Source organism: Acomys russatus, chromosome 19 (assembly GCF_903995435.1).
Source record: "Acomys russatus chromosome 19, mAcoRus1.1, whole genome shotgun sequence".
NCBI classification, from domain to species: Eukaryota; Metazoa; Chordata; class Mammalia; order Rodentia; family Muridae; genus Acomys; species Acomys russatus.
The window spans coordinates 61895946-61914094 of record NC_067155.1 but is presented as its reverse complement, the minus strand read 5'-3'; the positions used below and the strand labels follow the sequence as shown (position 1 = coordinate 61914094).

The following is an 18149-nucleotide window of genomic DNA, read 5'->3' as shown; positions in this document are numbered from 1 at the left end:
CCAAGCCCCTTCCACTGGTGACAATCAAGAGCCCAGGGTTCTAGAATGTGAGCCCGGCATGGTGGCGCACGCCTTTAATCCCAGCATTCAGGAGGCAGAGGCAGGGGGATCGCTGTGAGTTCGAGGCCAGCCTGGTCTACAAAGCGAGTCCAGGACAGCCAGGGCTACACAGAGAAACGCTGTCTTGAAAAACAAAACAAAGCAAAAAAAAATAATTCTAGAACATAAGAGGCAGTCAATCGATTTTTTAGATTTTTTACAGGCTTATTTCATTTTATCATGTGTCTATATGTGTGTGTGCGTGTGCATGTGTGTGTGTTCACTTTAGTGTGAGGCTCCACTGGAGGCAAGAAGACGACATCAGGTCCCCTGGAGCTGGGGTTACAGATGGCTGTGAGCTCCCCAACTTGACTGGGGTCCTTTGGAAGAGCTCTCTCTCTCTCTCTCTCTCTCTCTCTCTCTCTCTCTCTCTCTCTCTCTCTCCCGAGACAGGGTTTCCCTGTGTAGCCTTGACTGTCCTAGACTCGCTTTGTCGACCACGCTGGCCTCACAGCGATCTGCCTGCGTCTGCCTCCCGAGTGCTGGGATCACAGGCGTGCGACACCATGCCTGGCACAGTGAAATTTCTTAACTGCTGAGCCGTCTGTCCATGTGCAGTGTTCCTGTTTTGTGGCAGATCACTTGCCTACCGTCACTCGGCTGTTAATGGCACAGCTCCCCGCACGCCCCACCGCGGAGGATGGTCACAGCTGCCCGTGTTCCGGGTACTCTGGTGCTCAGCAGCACTGGCTCAGCCCTCCTAGGTGACAACTGTGGGCGAGCTTAGGAAGACACACCTCAGTGGTGGACAAGGGCGACAATTATGTCAAACAGCTCCCAGTGCGAAGCGGAGCCCACCTTCAGGAAACAGCTCCAGTGCTCCTGTCCCTCAACTACGGCCTCACACATCCTAAGCCTCCCGTGTCCCTCTGAGTTCAGGGCTGCTGGTTTGGGTCCCACTTTACAGATAAAGAAACCGAGGCTTGGAGTGGCGAAGTGCCTCACACACACCACCAGTGGTGGTGGTGGAATTTCGACCCAATTCAAGTAAATTCAGCACACATCTACTGTGTCCCTCTCACGTGCCAGGCTGCCAGCTAGCCGGTGTGGCTTTAGGCCTGCCCCATATAGGATTCGCCTCAAGAATCTGCTCCTCTGTCAGGGGAACAGGCCCGACGGGGCGTACTGGGCTGGCTACATCTTCAGCTGTTCAGGCCTAGCTGCTTTTGACTTTGCTGTATTCAGTCAGCTCCTGTGAGGCAGAACAAGGGGACTGTGTGTGTCCGGAAGGGCCAAACTCAATTTTGCCTCCTGTACACTCAGCTGGCCTCCCACAGACCCCAGCTCCTGGCAACATGGGCCCGGGGCCCTGAACAGCGGGTCATTCTCAATATGGCCTAGTTTTTGCAAAGCGGGGATGGCTGCAGGCCACAAAAGCTGGACTCTGATGAGGTTTCAGACGCCAAATTGGGGACTGAGTTCACAAACAGAAGGTGGCAGCTTGAAGTCTGTGCTTCAGTGCTGAGGGAATAGACCCCCCCCACCCTTCTCCACCCCCCACCTCTGAGACGAGACCACTTCATTAGTAAAACAGAGGCAGCTCAAGAGTCATCAGCCGTCTTGAGTCGATTCCAAGTTCTGCACTGGTTCCTGTTATGCTACCTGGTAGACCTTCAGTACATGGTACCCAGTACCCAGTACCCAGTACCCAGTACTCAGCAGGCAGCATACATTATACAGTACAAATACTCAGCACACAGTACTTAGTACTTAGTGCACAGTGCACAATATTAGAAACTCGTACTGTGCTGGATTAGTAGATCAGATGTGCTTAGCTCAGCCTAGCTCTGACACACACTGACAAGGTGACCTTGGCCAAGTCACTGGACCCGACAGGCTAAGAGAGAGTAGCTCCCAGCCTGCCCAGGGTTAGGGTGCTCCTGGGATGTGCATTTTCAGTGTTTGAGCCAGGGGACTCCAGGGGAGCTGCTCCATGTGAACTGAGCCTGTCCACTTGCCTACACACTTGCAGGTTGACAAAGCTCCCGACCACAGCACACTCCATGGGGCGGGGGAGGGGGGGGAATGCCCATTGTCCCCCACCTCCTGGGACTAAGAGTAGCACATATATGAACACACCAATAAAGGGACAGCTTAGAAAACTCTCAGGTTATGGCTGAGATGGCTCAGAGGGTAAGAGCACCGTCTGCTCTTCCAGAGGTTCTGAGTTCAATTCCTGGCAGCTACATGGTGGCTCATAACCATCTATAACGAGATCTGGTGCCCTCTTCTGGCCTGCAGGTGTACATGCAAATAGGGTGCCGATATACATAAAATAAATAAGTAAAACTTAAAAACAAAAGTTGTTGGGTGCTTAGGAGCTCATATGAAACAGCCGTTCACAGGCAAGGGGCTGAGTTGTCCAGAGAGCAGTGTCAGTGGGAGAGAGAGAGAGAACCCACATCTGCAATCCCATGTCTCAAAAAGAAAAGGGGAAAAGTGGGGAAGGAAAGGGAAGGAGCGGGGGGGGGCAGGGGGGGATCCCTGAGGCAGGCCTGGTGGCACACACTTGTAATCCTAGCACTCAAAAGGCTGAGGCAGGAGGATTGTACATTCAAGGCTGGTGAGCTACATATCGACTTCCTGTCTCAAAAGTGAAAAAGAAGCCGGGCGTTGGTGGTGCACGTCTTTAATCCTAGCACTCAGGAGGCAGAGGTAGGTGTATCGCTGTGAGTTTGAGACCAGCCTGGTCTACAGAGTGAGCTCAGGACAGCCAAGGCTAAAACAGAGAGACCCTATCTCGAAAAACCAAAAACCAAAAAAAAAAAAAAAAAAAAAAAAGAGTAGCCGAGTAGCTGTCATTAAAATATGATACAAAGGCTATTGTGAGTATAGTGAGTAAGGCTATTCACTCACACAGTCTTGATAAGATGCAGTATTGAGCTTCAGGGCCTGCGAGAGCATAGCTCTGTTAAGCCAGCCGTTTCCTGTGGTTGCTGATGTTTTTATGTTAGTCATGCAAGTCTCCTGTCTTGTGGCCACTTAATTAAGCATGTTTGGAGTGTGTATCCTGGGACCAGCGGAGTTATTACATTTATCAGAGAAAGAGAGACAGAGACACAGACACACAAAGATTATAAAGTAAATACAAGCACGGGACAGGAAAGAGCCTATTGGACCGTAAAGACACAGGACACATGCAGACAGCACAACGTCTTCACCCTCCCAGCTCCCGTAGGAGACGATTGCCTTTACTGTCATCTTAAACCAGGCACAGAGGTTGAATGAGAGGAAGTTCTGTTGACGGCCACACCGGCCACCCCGCCCGTGTGGGACGTCAGGGCTCACCCAGCTCTGCCTGGGTTTATCTCTCCCCGGCGATCAGCCCGCACTGACTTTTCCCCTGGTCTCTGCTTACAACCTTTGTCCATGGGAAAGCAACCGCAGCAGGCAGCCTGCACCTGCAATCGTCCACACACTCTTAGCAGAAAACATGAAGGATCTAGTGTCGTAAAAGCAAAAAAAGGCCGCAGCGAGGCACCGAGAGGAGGAGGGACCTGCTCCACCAGGCTACACCCAATGGCTGTAACTTGTGCAGTTTAGCTTTAAACTGGGACAGGAGCTCTAAGAGGCCAAGAATCAAGCCCCCTCTCCAGTGTAACAGCAAAAACCATATATAACAGCAAAAACCATATGGGGGTGTTCGTTAGGCACAGCTCAGCACCAGGCATTTTATATCCATCTGTCTTCTAAGCCTCAAATTTGCCCTGTAACACAAGGCAAGGTCTCACATCCAGAGCCTTAAAGACGGCTCTGCTGGTGAAGGCGCCTGCCGTGAGGGTGGCAACCCGTGTTCTACTCCTCAGACCCCCCCCCCCCACAGTAGAAGGAAAGAACTCAGTTCCAAAAGCCGTCCGTCTTTTCACCTCCACATGCAGACCGTGGCAAAAGTGGTCCCCCACCACCAAACACCAAATCAGCCAATCAATAACATAACAGAAAAATTTGTTCAAAGAGTCCATGTTCCAGAGGGGGAAACTGAGGCTTGGCTAGGTGGAGTTCTTAACCTGCTATTCCGATCCCAGGGTATGGTGTCATCTCTCTGGAAGACGTTTTCCCAAGTCAGTCCTTTTTTGTATGTTACCAATCTCAGGCGCTAATGTTGAGCCTGGATTGTTGACATGGGTAAGATAGCATGTTGCGCCTGTCCCCTGGCCCAGCTCGAGCGTGTATCTTTCACTTACCACTTGTGTCAGGTGTCTGGAGAAAAACAAAAACGTCTGGGGGTGCAGGTTCCAGTTTCCAGCAGGAGTGTTCTTGACTCTGGGGTGTGTTGACTTCAGCCCTCTGCCCACCAGCTAGGACTGGAACACAGGGTCAAAGTCTTCAGCAGCGGAGGGGCACAGAGCAAGGGGTGGGGCTGGGCACTGTGCTGCTCCCAGGAACAGGATCCAGTCCGGCCAAGGGACCTCATGGTTCCTCGCTCTAGTGACTTCCTGGCTGATTCCAAGCCCCTGTGGACAGGCCTGGGGTGGGGGAGGGGCGCATAGGCACAAGAAGACCTATCTCCCTGGCCAGCTGGAGATGAGCCTCTGCCCTCCCTCCGGCTGCCACCCCAGCGGAGAGGGGGGTATCGTTCCCTGGGCCACCGTGGGCCAAAGGCACAGGATGGGGCCTTCATGGCCAGCCAGCTAGCTCACTGCTGTCTGCTGGACAGATGAGGCTGGGAAGGAACGCCTGTCTGGGCTATGAGGACGTGTGGCCCTCTGCTTCAGTACCCCAGAGACCAAAGCAGCAGGTCTCTGGGTCCTTCTTCTGCCAAGGCTAGACCTCCAGCCTGGATACGGTGAGACTAAAACATATCTGCCTAGCCGGGCGGTGGCGGCGGCACACGCCTTTAACCCCAGCACTTGGGAGGCAGAGGCTGGTGGATCGCTGTGAATTCAAGGCTAGCCTGGTCTACAAAGCGAGTCCAGGACAGCTAAGGCTACACAGAGAAACCCAGTCTCGAAAAACCAAAAACCAACCAACCAAACAAACAAACACATCTGCCTAAAGAGATAAGGGTGCTGAGGCCCAGAGAGAGGAGAACTGTGATGGTCTAGCCTGTGCTACGAGCTTCTTCTTGAGCAACATAAACGGAAAAAGAGAAGGCAAAGGAAGCAGGCATAACATTGGAGAGGCCCTGGCTGCATGCGCGCTAGGCAGGCACCGTGCCTCTGAGGGAAAGCCACAGCCTGGTCTTCTGTAACCATAACAAGTGCCCAGGGCAAAGCCCACTTTCCACTTAGTGTCCTCTCTCACGCTGAGAAGAGTCACATGTCTCACGTGCCTTGAAACCCTAGCAAAGTCCCTCATGACTCTGATGCACTTGGAAATGACCAAGAGTGAGCCACGTGTGTGGCCACGCCCTGGATAGCTCCCTCCTGCAGTGCTCTGCGAAGGGACCTGTCCTGAGCACTTCAGCTGGTCCAGCCCTTTAAGGTTTGTGGTAGTGGATGTAAACATGTTTTTGTTTTGATCCCAAGCGTGGGATGGGAAACAGACTTGTGAGAGAACAGGTGATGTTTGTCCACTGGAGGAGAAACTAACATACATACACACACACACACACACACACACACACACACACACAACTGTTCATCGCTCCCCTTCGAGTCACTCCAGAGAATGCTTTGAGGTTCTGGGTTCCAGCTGCTGAGGTCGCAGTCACCTTTGCTGAACTGCCATTTTGCTTTTTAACGGGTCTGCTGAAATCCTGACTACGAAGAGTGGAATCGCCCCAAGGAACTGAGTCTAAGAAGGTCTACCTCTCCTGTTCCCACTAACCTCTTTTCTCTCCTATCTAGGGTAGGTGGGTTGGAAGGGAGGTGTAGGCACTAAAGAACCCCAAATAAAGTAGATTTGAAAAAATTCAAAGCCTATAGTAAGTATTGTTCCTTTTTGTTTGTTTTTTCTTTTTTGGTGTTTTGCTTTTTTTTTTTTTTTTTTTTGAGACAGGGTTTCTCTCTGTAGCCTTGGCTGTTGTGGACTCACTTTGTAGACCAGGCTGGCCTTGAACTCACTGTGATCAGCCTGCCTCTGCCTCCCAAGTGCTGGGATTAAAGTCATGTGCCACCACGCCCGGCCTAATATGTTCATTCTTTAAAAAAAAAAAAAAAAGTCAATCTTAATTTTTTTTTTTTTAAATTTCAGCTAGGTGGTGCTGGCACATGCTTTTAATCCTAGTGCTTGGAAGGCAGAGGCAGGAGGATCTGAGTTTGAGGCAAGTTCCAGGAGAGCAGAGTCTACACAGAGGAACTGTCTTGAAAAAAAATTTTTTTTCAAGCCAGGCAGTGGTGCGGCCTATGCCTTTAATCCCAGCACTCGGGAGGCAGAGGCAGGCAGATCTTTGTGAGTTAGAGGCCAGCCTGGTATACAGAGTGATTCAAGGACAGCCAAGGCTACACACAGAGAAACGCTGTCTCAAAAAACTTTTTAAGAAAAAAATCATTTTGGGGCTGGAGAGATGGCTCAGAGGTTAAGAGCACTGGCTGTTCTTCCAAAGGTCCTGAGTTCAATTCCCAGCAACCACATGGTAGCTCACAACCATCTATAATGTGATCTGGTGCCCTCTTCTGGCCTGCAGGCACACATGCAGGCAGAATACTGTAAATAAATTGTTTTAAAAAATCATTTTGATCCGGGCGTGGTGGCGCACGCCTTTAATCCCAGCACTTGGGAGGCAGAGGCAGGTGGATCGCTGTGAGTTTGAGGCCAGCCTGGTCTATAAAGCGAGTCCAGGATGGCCAAGGCTACACAGAGAAACCCTGTCTCGAAAAACCAAAAAAAAAAAAAAAAAAAAAAAAAAAAATCATTTCATTTTATGTGTGTAGATGTTTTGTTTGCGTGCATGTCTGTACTCACCTTGAGCCAGGTGAGGGCATCGATGCCCACAACTGGAGTTACAGATGGTTATGAACTGTCATGTGGGTGCTGAGATTTGAACCCAGGTCCTCAGCAAGAGCAACCAGTGCTCTAACCCCTGAGAGCCACTTCTTCAGCCCCAAGATTCAAACTTTTAAATCAAAACAAAATCAAATAAATAATGTGCCTTGCTGAGCATACAGGAGCCTGGGGTGGAGGTAAAGAAACACCCACACACTTGGTGTTGATGCTGTCTTTTTATTTGAGTTTTGATGTTCTGTTCCTTGCAGAGCTATATGCTAATGTTGCTATCCTAAAATGCTATCTCAGGGGAGCCATTAAAAATGCTTGGAGCTCTGTAGCTAGCAACTGCCTGTAACTCTGACTCCAGAGGATGTGCCACCCTCTTCTGGCCTCCATGGGCACCTACATATGTGTGCACATACCCTCACACACATACTCTCACACATACACACGGATGAAAATAACAACTGATCACACTAGTATCTGGCACTGAAGTTGTGAGGATATGTCTTTAAATATTTAGCACTTCCCTTCACCCTGCCCCACCCCCTCCCTACGCCTAATCCCAGCCTCCTCCCTGAGGCCTTTCTGGGATGTTAATGGCTGAATGCCTGAGGTATAGGGTGATTAATACAGAAGGTAATTAGCAGCATGCTGATGCAGGATGGGGGGGGGGCAGTGAGCAGGCTGTGTCATCCTAAAAAGGGCAGTGTCTGGGAGCGGGGAAGGCTCCAGAGAGGTGACGTCTACTGTAGGACAGGAACCTTTCAGCAGAAGGAGGAAGTGAGAAGGGGTGGGGTTCTGTGGTGGGATGAGGTAGCCAGGCCAGGGCAGCAAGACCAAGAGTGACAGGGGTGTAGGCAAAGGTTAAAATCAAGGGGATTAGAACTGGCCCTGACCTGGGGCTGAGGAGACATGAGAGAATTCCAGATCTACCTGTCTTAGCTGGGGTTGCTGTTGTTGCTGTTGCTGTTGTTGCTGAGATTAAACACCCTGAGCATAAGCAACTAGGGAGGAAAGGGTTAACTTCTTACACTTCCGGATTGTAATTCTGGTTTACACTTTCAAATTCATCATTGAAGAAAGTTGGCTAGGAACTTAAACAGGGCAGGAACCTGGAGGCAGGAGCTGATGCAGAGGCCATGGACGGGTGCTGCTTACTGGCTTGCTCCCTCTGGCTTGCTCAGCCTGCTTCCTTATAGAACCCAGGACCAGAAGGCCACGGGTGGCCCCACCCACAATAGGTTGGGCCCTCTCCCATCAATCACTAATTAAGAAAATGCTCTGGGGCTGGAGAGATGGCTCAGTGGTTAAGAGCGCCCCCCCCCCCCCCCCCCCCCGCTCTTTCATAGGTCCTGAGTTCAATTCCCAGCAACCACATGGTGGCTCACAACCATCTGTAATGTGATCTGATACCCTCTTCTGCAGATAAAGCACTCAAATGCAATAAATAAAATAAATAAATCTTAAAAAAAAAAAGAAGAAGAAAGAAAATGCCCTACAGGCTTGTCTATAAACCAGACCTTATGGAGGCATTTTCTCCTCACAGATACCAACCAGCCCACTGCCTTAGTCTAAACAGGGCCAGGGGCTGTTTTCTCTGGGGTTCCCCAAACATTCCCACTTGAGAAGATAAATCATAAAGAAACCATGCTCACTGCAGATACACAGGCTTGGCCACGGGAAGCCTCAGAATCCTGAGCATGGTGGTCCACGCCTGTAATCCCAGCACTTCGGAGGCAGAGGCCGGAGGATTGCTGTGAGTTCGAAACCAGCCAGCCTGGTCCATAAAGCGAGTCCAGGACAGCCAAGGCTGCACAGAGAAAGCCTGTCTAAAACAAAACAAAACAAAACAAAACAAAACAAAACAAAAAACCCCAAAAACAACAACAACAAAACCCAAACAAACAAACAAACAAAAAACAACAGAAGAAGCAGCCAGAGCCTGATGCTCACATTCGCTTTTCTATTGACCCACACCTACAACTTCACCTGCTGTTTAACATTCTGGAACACTCTGTGATCATCTACCAGCCAAAGAATAGCTCTCCAAACAGAGGCGAGTCATGCTGGGGCGGGCGGCGGGGGTGGGGGCTGCCATCCTAAACCTGTCTTACTTAATGCTGAAAAATTGTGGACCATGTTCACAGACAAAACGTATGCCCGGGCCTAGGTTTCGGCATAGTTTAGTTGCATTCTTTTTTTTTTTTTTTTTTTTTTTTTGGTTTTTCGAGACAGGGTTTCTCTGTGTAGCCTTGGCCATCCTGGACTCACTTTGTAGACCAGGCTGGCCTCGAACTCACAGTGATCCACCTGCCTCTGCCTCCCGAGTGCTGGGATTAAAGGCGAGCGCCACCACGCCCCGGCTTCTTTAGTTGCATTCTGAAAATGCAGCCGATAACTTTGTGCAGACACAGCAGGCAGATACTGGGGCCACCCTCAGATCTTTGTAAACTGGGGCGGTTCGCACCTAACAGGTGGCTGTTAGATGTGAGCAACGGGGAAACTTCATTCCATTACTGTGTATCCCCGCTGAAAATACCCTCTAAGGTCTGGTTACATGGTTCAGGGTTTGGTAAAGGAGGCTGTCGCCTTCAACTTGATTCCCGGAGCCCACATAAAGGTGAAAGGAGAAAACTGACTCCACAGAGCTGTCCACCGACCTCCTCAGCAAGTCCTGGCATGCACGTACTCACACGCAAATCACACACACACGCTGATGATGATAATAATAAATAAAAATTTAAAAGGAAAGACGACCCCCTTTGAGGACCTGGACTGTTAATACCCCCAGGGCCTGGAAGAGGCAGGGAGGAGCCAGGAGGTTTCCGCTTGGGCATTGAGGAGGGTGGAGGAGGAGTGGGATGGCAGATCCATGATCAGCAAGTCTTGGGCACCACGCAGAGGTCTGGGGATGGGGTGCGACCTGTATATATGAGAAGCTGCTACCAAGTCGCCCAGTACCACCTTGCTGGGGCCGCTCCACCCCTTACAGGCGTTAGGCACCTCACCCTGCACTCCCTGCACACCACGGGCGCCCACTCCTCCCTGCTGCCTCTCTGAGCAGCCTTCTGGCTGGCCCAAGGCTCCCTGCCCGAAGGCTGTCTCTCCCAGCTCACAAATCCTGCCTCAGAGCGTCCTCTGCTCCTCACCCCACGGGCTACCGGCGTTTCTAGATACCAGAAGGAAGCTGCAGATTAGATCGGACCTTGGCGGTGCTGGGGCTGAAATCCAGGACCTGGAGCCAATTGGGCACCCAGCTACCGGGCTACACCCCAGCCCCATGCAAAGTAACTGGGCAAGCCGACTTAACAGTCCCCGCGGTCCCGCACTTAGCAGGGGCGGAGTAACTTTCCTGAAAGAATAAACGAGTGCGTTTCTACAAAGTCCGAGCAGCCTTGGCTCTGCAGGGCTCCCTCCCGGGCCTCAGTTTCCCTACTCTGCCCGCGAGCCCGGCCGCGGAGGCGGGGCCCAGGCTGGGCTGCAGCAGCCACCGCGGGGGCGCGCGCGGGTGGACGTGACCGCGCGGCCGGGTCCGCCCTAGGCCGGCCCCAGACGCATGCGCACCACTGCCTGCGCGCTGCGGGCCGAGCGGACGCGGGGGCGGACGCGGGAGGGAGGGAGGGAAAGAGGGCGCTAAGGGAGCCAGGGGCGGGCCCGGCCGGCTGCTGGAGACCCCGGGCCGGGCCCGCGCCGCCATGGCCCTGGTGACCCTGCAGCGCTCTCCCACTCCCAGCGCCGCGTCGTCCTCCGCCAGCAACAGCGAGGTGAGCCCGGCCGCGCCCTCCCGCAAGGTGTGAGGCGGAGGCGCGCGTCCGCCCTTGGGGTGCGGGCGTCCCCGCGACTGAGCATGCGCGGGGTGGCCGGGTTGCGGGGAGGGGATGCTGCCAGCGCGCGCGGCACCCGGAAAGGCTCTGGCTAGCTGTGGTCTGCACGGTCCCCGGGGTGCTCTCGGGCCTGGGCTCATGCTGCCGTGAGTCGAGGTAGATAGGGACCGTTGCGCCCGGGTCCCCAGGACGGCCCGCCCTAGGCTGCGCTACACCAACCGGTCTCACGGTCCACCCCCCATCATCCCCCCTCCCTCTTCATCCCCCTCCCCTCTATGAGCCCCTGAAGACCCAGCCCGCTGCAGGGGACTCCCCGCCTGTTCGACCAGCCCTGTAGGCCCAGGAAGTTGCCAGCTGGACTCTGGGCCCTGTTTCCCCCCCCCCCCCCCCCCCCCCCCCCCGTCCCCCGGTTGTGTGTCTGCGTGAGACCCAGCACCCCTGCATGCCCGTGTTGTTGCAGGGACTGGCAGCCGCGTTTGCTGAGTGGCTGTGAGGTTAAGCCTCCAGGGCCTCTTCTGTCTGAGAGTCTTATCTGCAGGCAAGAGGTTCTGGTTGCCTTGTTTTTTTTGCACACAATTAGGCAGAGCGACTGAGAAGTGAGATTCTAGTAGGGACTCGCCTCCCACACAGCTCGGTTCTACATCAGTTTACAAAGTACTTTTTATCCCCTTATCTCATGTTCTTTCTACAAAGCTACAGGAACTTGGGGGAAGAGTGTAGCTTCAGGGAGTGACAGCACAGGCCTTCACAGCCTAAATTTTTTTTCCTTCCCTCTTCTCTTTTTCTTCCTTCCTTCTTTTCTCTTTTCTTTCTCTCTCTCTCTCTTTTTTTTTTTTTGTTTTTCGAGACAGGGTTTCTCTGTGTAGCCTTGGCCATCCTGGACTCACTTTGTAGACCAGGCTGGCTTCGAACTCACAGCGATCCGCCTGCCTCTGCCTCCCGAGTGCTGGGATTAAAGGCGTGCGCCACCACGCCCGGCCACTCTCTCTCTCTCTTTCTTTCTTTTCTTTTCTTTGTTTCACCATGTAGCTCTGGCTGGCCTGGTATATTATATGGACAAGGCTGGTCTCAAACTCGGGACTGGTTGCCCTCTTCTGCAACCCAGGGACTGGCATTTCAGAAGTGCCCTCCCCTCCTGGCTCTCAGCCTGGGCTTCTGACCAACTTCCATGTTGTTTTGGTAACTTAGCACCCGATCGCCCCTGTTCCTGTCTTAGGCCAATCTTTAGGTTTTTAATCTTTCCGCCAGAGATGTAATGGAGGGCCCTCGAATTTACCTTTGAAACGTAAGTAAGTCAGTTCTAGCCAACAGGAGACGCTTTGCACTGGCCCACGCCCCTCCTCACCACCTGTAGATGTCTTTGTCGTACCCCAGCCAGGTGGCCCCTAATCTACATTCTGTTTGCCTATTATGTATTTCATATAACCAGAAACATACAGTATTGCCTCTGTCTGGCATCTCTCTCTTAGCACAGTGGTCCCAAGGTTTACCCATGTTATGGCGTGGCTCAGTATCTCATTCCTTTCTAAGAATGAATAACCCATTACATGGAAGTGAAGGTTTTCCAGGACGTTTTTATTATTTTATTAATTTTTAGTGCTAAGTGTTGAGCCAGGGCCTTGTGTGTGCTAGCTACGGCACTATATTCCCAGCTCATATATTTGTAAAAGTTATTTTAAGTTGTGTGTGTTGTCCATCCGTCCGTCCATCTGTCTGTCTGTCTATGGGTATGTGCAGGTGAATGTAGATACCAACAGAGACCAGAAGAGGACACCAGATCTGTGTAGGTTTCTGGGGGTGTGGCTGCAGGTTGTAGGTGCTGAGATCTGCTTTTAGCAGCAAGTGGTTTTAACTGCTGAGCTGTCTGCAGTCCCCTCTTGATCTACATTTTATTTATTATTTGTTCCTTTATTTGGTCTTTTTGCCCTGAACCTGACTCATAAGTCAGTTATTAAACCAAGTTCCAGTGGTTAATTAAAGCGCCTGCACCTGGCTCGTAAGACAATTATTAAGCCAAGTCCCAATGACCAATTAACAGAATAAAGCTCAGCCACCCGGTGCGGTGGCTCATGCCTGTAATCCTAGCACTGGGGAGGCAGAGGCAGGTGGATCACTAAGTTTAAGGCCAGCCTGGTCTACAAAGCGAGTCCAGGACAGCCAAGGCTACACAGAGAAACCCTGTCTCGAAAAAGCAAACACCAAACCAAACCAAACAAAAAACAAAACAAAACCCCAAAACCTCAGCCGTGAACTGGGAGATGGTAGATGCTGAAAGTGCGAGGAAGGCTTCTGATGCTCAGAGCCAACCTGCCTTTTACAGCCCAGGCATGTAGAAGGTGGAGCCAGGAAATCCCTAGACCAGGCTGCGTGGCCAGACTAGTGGGATAAAGAATGGGTACCCTGACTGAATATGGAAGACGCCCACATAGATTCCAGCATCTACACACACAAACACACACATGTGCACACCCACTGTGAGCACACATACAGGTACACACAAAAACAGAAAATGAAACAAACAAAACCACCTAAAATCCCAGACTGCCTTTTAAAAACTTCAGCACATCGGTGGCATCATTTGTCAGAGGTTGGGCTGTTCCCAGGATGGAAAGGCTGCCTTCCAGATGTGCTGATGCCGGAAGCAAGGCAGAGAGGACGTGGCAGGTGTGCCTTGAGCTGGGAGACCTGGGTCCAGATCGCCTGTACCTCTGGCTTGCCCCTCCTCCACTTGGCTGCCCCTAGTCAGCTGGACAGAGACCTGGATTGCTTCTTAGGGCTGCTTGTCTTAGCCCTCTCTGCTTCTCTGGAATTCCTGACCTTATATCACCTTTCAGTGGAAAACCTCAGAGTGTGGACCAAGAAACTAAATGGCTGTGGAGCCTGCGTCCCCTTCCCCCCAGCACTTATCAAACGGCAGCTTTTCTTATGAGTCAGGGACATCGCGGTTTCCTGACACAGCTAGCGTGGCTGTAAAGCCTTGGGAAACCAAGGGAAATCACAGCCCTTGGCTCTGCAGCAGCCCTGTCCTCTTACTTTGTCACCCTTCCCCCCCTTTTTTTTCTGGATCCTTAATTATCTCAAGCTTGTCGTTTTCCTGTTAACCTTATCTGAACTCCTTGAGGAGAAGAAGGGGAGCCGAGAAGTAGCTACACCAGCCTTTTCCTGGTGTATAGTAACATTGTTTTTGACAAATGTACAAGGTCCCTCTTTCCTGGCACGGGCAGGTCTCCAGACACTTTGGACCAGGGTTTCTCAGCCTCGCTGCTGACAGGACAGTTAGCGCCTTCTCTCTTGTGGCAGCATCCTGTGCTCCGCCCACTAGATGCCAGTAGTGCCCAGTGGCCCTTGTTGACCGAATGCTTCTATGCACGTGTTGATTGCTGCTAGTCAGCGTCTGTCTGACCCTGGTGTGTGGGGCCTTCTCTGGTTTCCTCTTCACCCTTACAGTCCAGGAACAGACGTGTGGTCTGTCCCCAGTGTGTGTGTCTGTGAAGCCGGACACAGAAGCTTCATATAAGGAGGGATGCCCGGGCTTTGTAAACGACTTGTTTTTGCTTGAAATTGCCACCTCTTGGTTTACCTCCCTTACTGCTGGCTTCCTGTCTTACCTTAGCTCTGGACACATTTCCTGTTGACCTCTGGCTGGATAGGGACAAGTCAGTCAGTCTTGTGTCTGTCCTGGCCATCACAGGGCTATCCTCCGTATAGTGGGTGCTTAAAAAAACACCAAGTCCCCCTGGGAAGCGTTATGTTTTCTCCTTACCCCCTCTCTCCCTCTCTTCCCCTCTCTTTTCCAACACAGGGTTTCTCTGTGTTGTCTTAGCCGTCCTGGAACTCTCTTTGTAGATCAGGCTGGCCTCGAACTCACAGAGATCTGCTTACCTCTGCCTCCCAAGTACTAGGATCAAGGGTGTGTGCCACCACACCCTGCTGTTTTTGTTTTTTTTTTCCCCCCCCTCGTTTTGTGTTTTCACCCAAAAAGAATAAAAAAGTGGTGAGGTTTACCTTCCATGGTCAAAGACTTACCTGGCCTGGGGTTGTTGTTGTTGTAGCCGCTGCTGCTGTTGTGTGTGGAAAGGCCTACATGCCAAGTTGTCTGGGCTGCTTTCAGGTTCCCAGCTCATGCAGCCCCCTGCCTCAGCTTGTTTAGTAGCTAGGGTGACAGGTGTGCGACTTTGCTTGGGAATGGGGTTTTTTTTAGGTGGTGTATTCCTCAGGCTCACTAGTGTTTGGCTCAACAGAGAAATAAATTTTCTTAAGAACATAACCCTGCATCCCTTAAAAAGCAAGTGATACCAAAATAAGGCTCAGAGCCAGTGCGCCCAGTGTGTCGGGAGCTGAGGGCTGTAAGGATGTGCTGGGTAGCTCTCACAGTGGCTCAGCCCACAGGCGCTGGCTGGCTTTAGACTGTGGCAGCAGTTGCTGTAAACATGTGAGAGTGACTCAAGGAACAACACACCAGGTTGGCGAGGAGAGGGCAGGGGTGTGTTGAGCAGGGCAGCCTCCTTCCTGGGCGCCTTAACAGGGGTGGGGGGAGAGCAGCCTGCTGTTGGGTGATAATGGCATCTGTGGGGTCACATTCTCTCTCTCTCTCTCTGTAGTTGGAGGCTGGCAGCGATGAAGAGCGGAAGGTAAACCTTAGGTGAGTCCACTCGGTGTTTGTTCTCACAAGCAGGTAAGGGACGCTGCGGCCGCGCTTGACAAACACTAGGCCTTACACTCAGGTAAGGGACGCTGCGGCCGCGCTTGACAAACAAACACTGATGTTTTCCCCTGTGCGAGTGTCTTTAACGGAAGCCCAAGACGGTGCCTCATGCTTTATAATCTCACCACTCTGGAAGGAGGTGGCTTTCTGTGAGTTGGAGGCTAGCCCGGTCTACATAGCCAGTTCCGGGCCAGCCAGAGCTACGTGGTGAGACACTACTGTATAAGTTACTTGTTGTAGTCCATATCTGTAATTCCAGCAGTTGGTAAAGGCAGGAGGATTGCGGGTTTAAGGCTAGCTTGGACTACATCATGAGACCCTTATCTTAAAAAAAAAATGCTGGGGATCTGGTTCAGTGGCAGAGTTCTTGCCCATAATGCACCAGGGCTGAGGTCCATCTGCAGCACCATAATAAATGAAAAATTAAGTGAAACTCATATACCAGTCACTGCTTCAGGTCGCAGGAAGTGCTAGTCGCACGCAGGGCCTCAAGCATGCTAAGTAAATGCTTTACCAGTAAACACACAGCCCCGTACTGCCTACATAGGAGCTGTGGTTTAGAAAAGGAGGCAACTAACTGCCGTGTGTGTATGTGTGAGTGTGTGTGTACACATGCTTGCGTTGTGTGTCTGTGTGTGTCAGAGAAGAATTGATTTTTGGTTTGGTTTGGGTTTTCAAGACAGAGTTTCTCTGTGTAACCTTGGCTGTCCTGGACTCACTCTGTAAACCAGGCTGGTCTCGAACTCACAGTGATCCACCTGCCTCTGCCTCCCCAGTGCTGGGATTAAAGGCGTAAATGACCACCTCCAAGCTATGCCCTTTGTTTCTCACTCTTCTTTTGACAAGCTGCTACTTTTGAAGTCAAAAGATCGCTTGTTCGCTTTTTGTTTTCCAAGACAGGGTTTCTCTGTGTAGCCTTGGCTGTCCTGGAACTCACTCTGTAGACCAGGCTGGCCTTGAACTCAGAGATCCACCTGCCTCTGCTTCCCGAGTGCTGGGATTAAAGGCGTGCGCCACCAGCTCCTGGCTGCCCATCTGAAATCTTTACCAATCATCGAATAGAAATATGTTAACACAGTAAACAAACTTTCAGAGGTGTTTTTTACGAACAAGGTTTATTTATTCCATGTGTATAAGTGTCTTATCTGCATGTATATATGCTACACTCACACCTGTGGATGGGTGTGAGCCATCATGTGGGTGCTGGGGACTGAGCCTGGGGTCGTCTTTAGGGGCAACAAGTGTTCTTAACTGCTGAGCCAGTCCAGGGGGGGGGGGGCACGCGCGGAAGAACACGGGACGGGGACATTCTTTTTTTTAAGATTTATTTATTGCATATGAGTGCTTTATCTGCGGAAGAGGGTATCAGATTACATTATAGATGGTTGGGAGCCACCATGTGGTTTCTGGGAATTGAACTCAGGACCTCTGGAAGAGCAGGCGGTGCTCTTAACCACTGGGCCATCCCTCCAGCCCCAACAGGGACATTCTTTACAAAGAAGAGCCTGTTTCATTGTGGGGGGCCCAAACCAGTGATTGTAAAAGGAAGGGAGAGTCTGAAAGGGATCAGCCCCTCAGTGCTGTACTCAGTACTGCTCAGTGCTGTGCTCAGTACTGTTCTCTGGTGTTCTGCTTAAACTCTTGTAATACCAGTAGAAGTATGCCTGGCCTGTCTCTAGACTTCATGTATTTGAGTGAGAGGAGGGGAGCCTTCCACTTTGGTCAGCGCACGTATTATTTGTGAAGATGACGTGGATGGGGAAGCCCTGCTGTGCAGAAACCGAAGTGGTAGCTGTTTCACTTGCCAAATCTTGTCAGTCAAGTTAGGCTAAGGGAGGGGGAGACTGGCTCTTCCCCGCCTTGGTTTGGAGCAGCTTGTGGTCCAGGCTTAGGTTCCCGGGCTGGAGACACTGACTCCCGGGGACAGTAATGGGCTTAGCCTCTGCGTGTAGAGGAGGGCCTGTGGAGTCTGGATGTTGGGTGCAGGCCCGGAACAGGGAGGGGAGCTTCATGAGTGTGATGCGGCCCCCAGAGCCTCCGCAGTTTCCTGTGCCCGGCCCCTGCGACCCGGCCCTGGGGTCAGAATTCCTTCTCCCATCCACCCGGCCTTTCCTCTCTGGGCACTGGGCCAGGGAGAGCATTGAGCTAGCTCTGTCTTTATTGCCCTTAATTATCTGGATGCATAGTGTTTGTAGCCAAGAACTTAGGAAGAGCTGTGATAAGAAACTGTGTCCATGGTCCCCTCTCTCTCACTGACTAATACAAGGGAGAGCTGCCTGATGTGGCGCTTGGTGGGGGAAGGGTGGGAACATCTTTGTGATCCAGGTGACAGTTGGAAGCTCAGGTTTCCTGCTTGAAATACTCTCAGAGTGAAGTGTTTGCGTGGTGGTGAAGGCTGTCGCCCCAGCTTTAGAGGCTGAGGCAAGAGCATCTCTGAGGCCTGCAGAGTTCCAGGGCAGCCAGGGTTACGTCGCAAGATGCTGCTTAAAAACACAGACAGACAGACAGACACACACACACAAAGCCAAACACGGGCACACACAGAGACAGGCACACACAAAGAGACAAGAGCCGCACACAGACAGACAGACAGACAGACAGACAGACACACACACACACAAAGCCAAACATGGCCACACACAGAGACA

The 18149-nt window shown here is 51.8% G+C and overlaps 1 protein-coding gene across 1 annotated transcript in view; it reads left to right on the top strand.

Annotated features, from left to right (window-relative positions):
• Positions 1-10621: 10621 nt before the first annotated feature.
• Positions 10622-18149, top strand: part of Ssh1 (slingshot protein phosphatase 1) — a 49973-nt gene continuing 42445 nt past the window's right edge. Inside the window, 2 exon segments of the mRNA XM_051161696.1 lie at positions 10622-10736; positions 15398-15438. Coding sequence (XP_051017653.1) covers positions 10668-10736; positions 15398-15438 — 110 coding nt within the window. The 5' untranslated portion in view covers positions 10622-10667.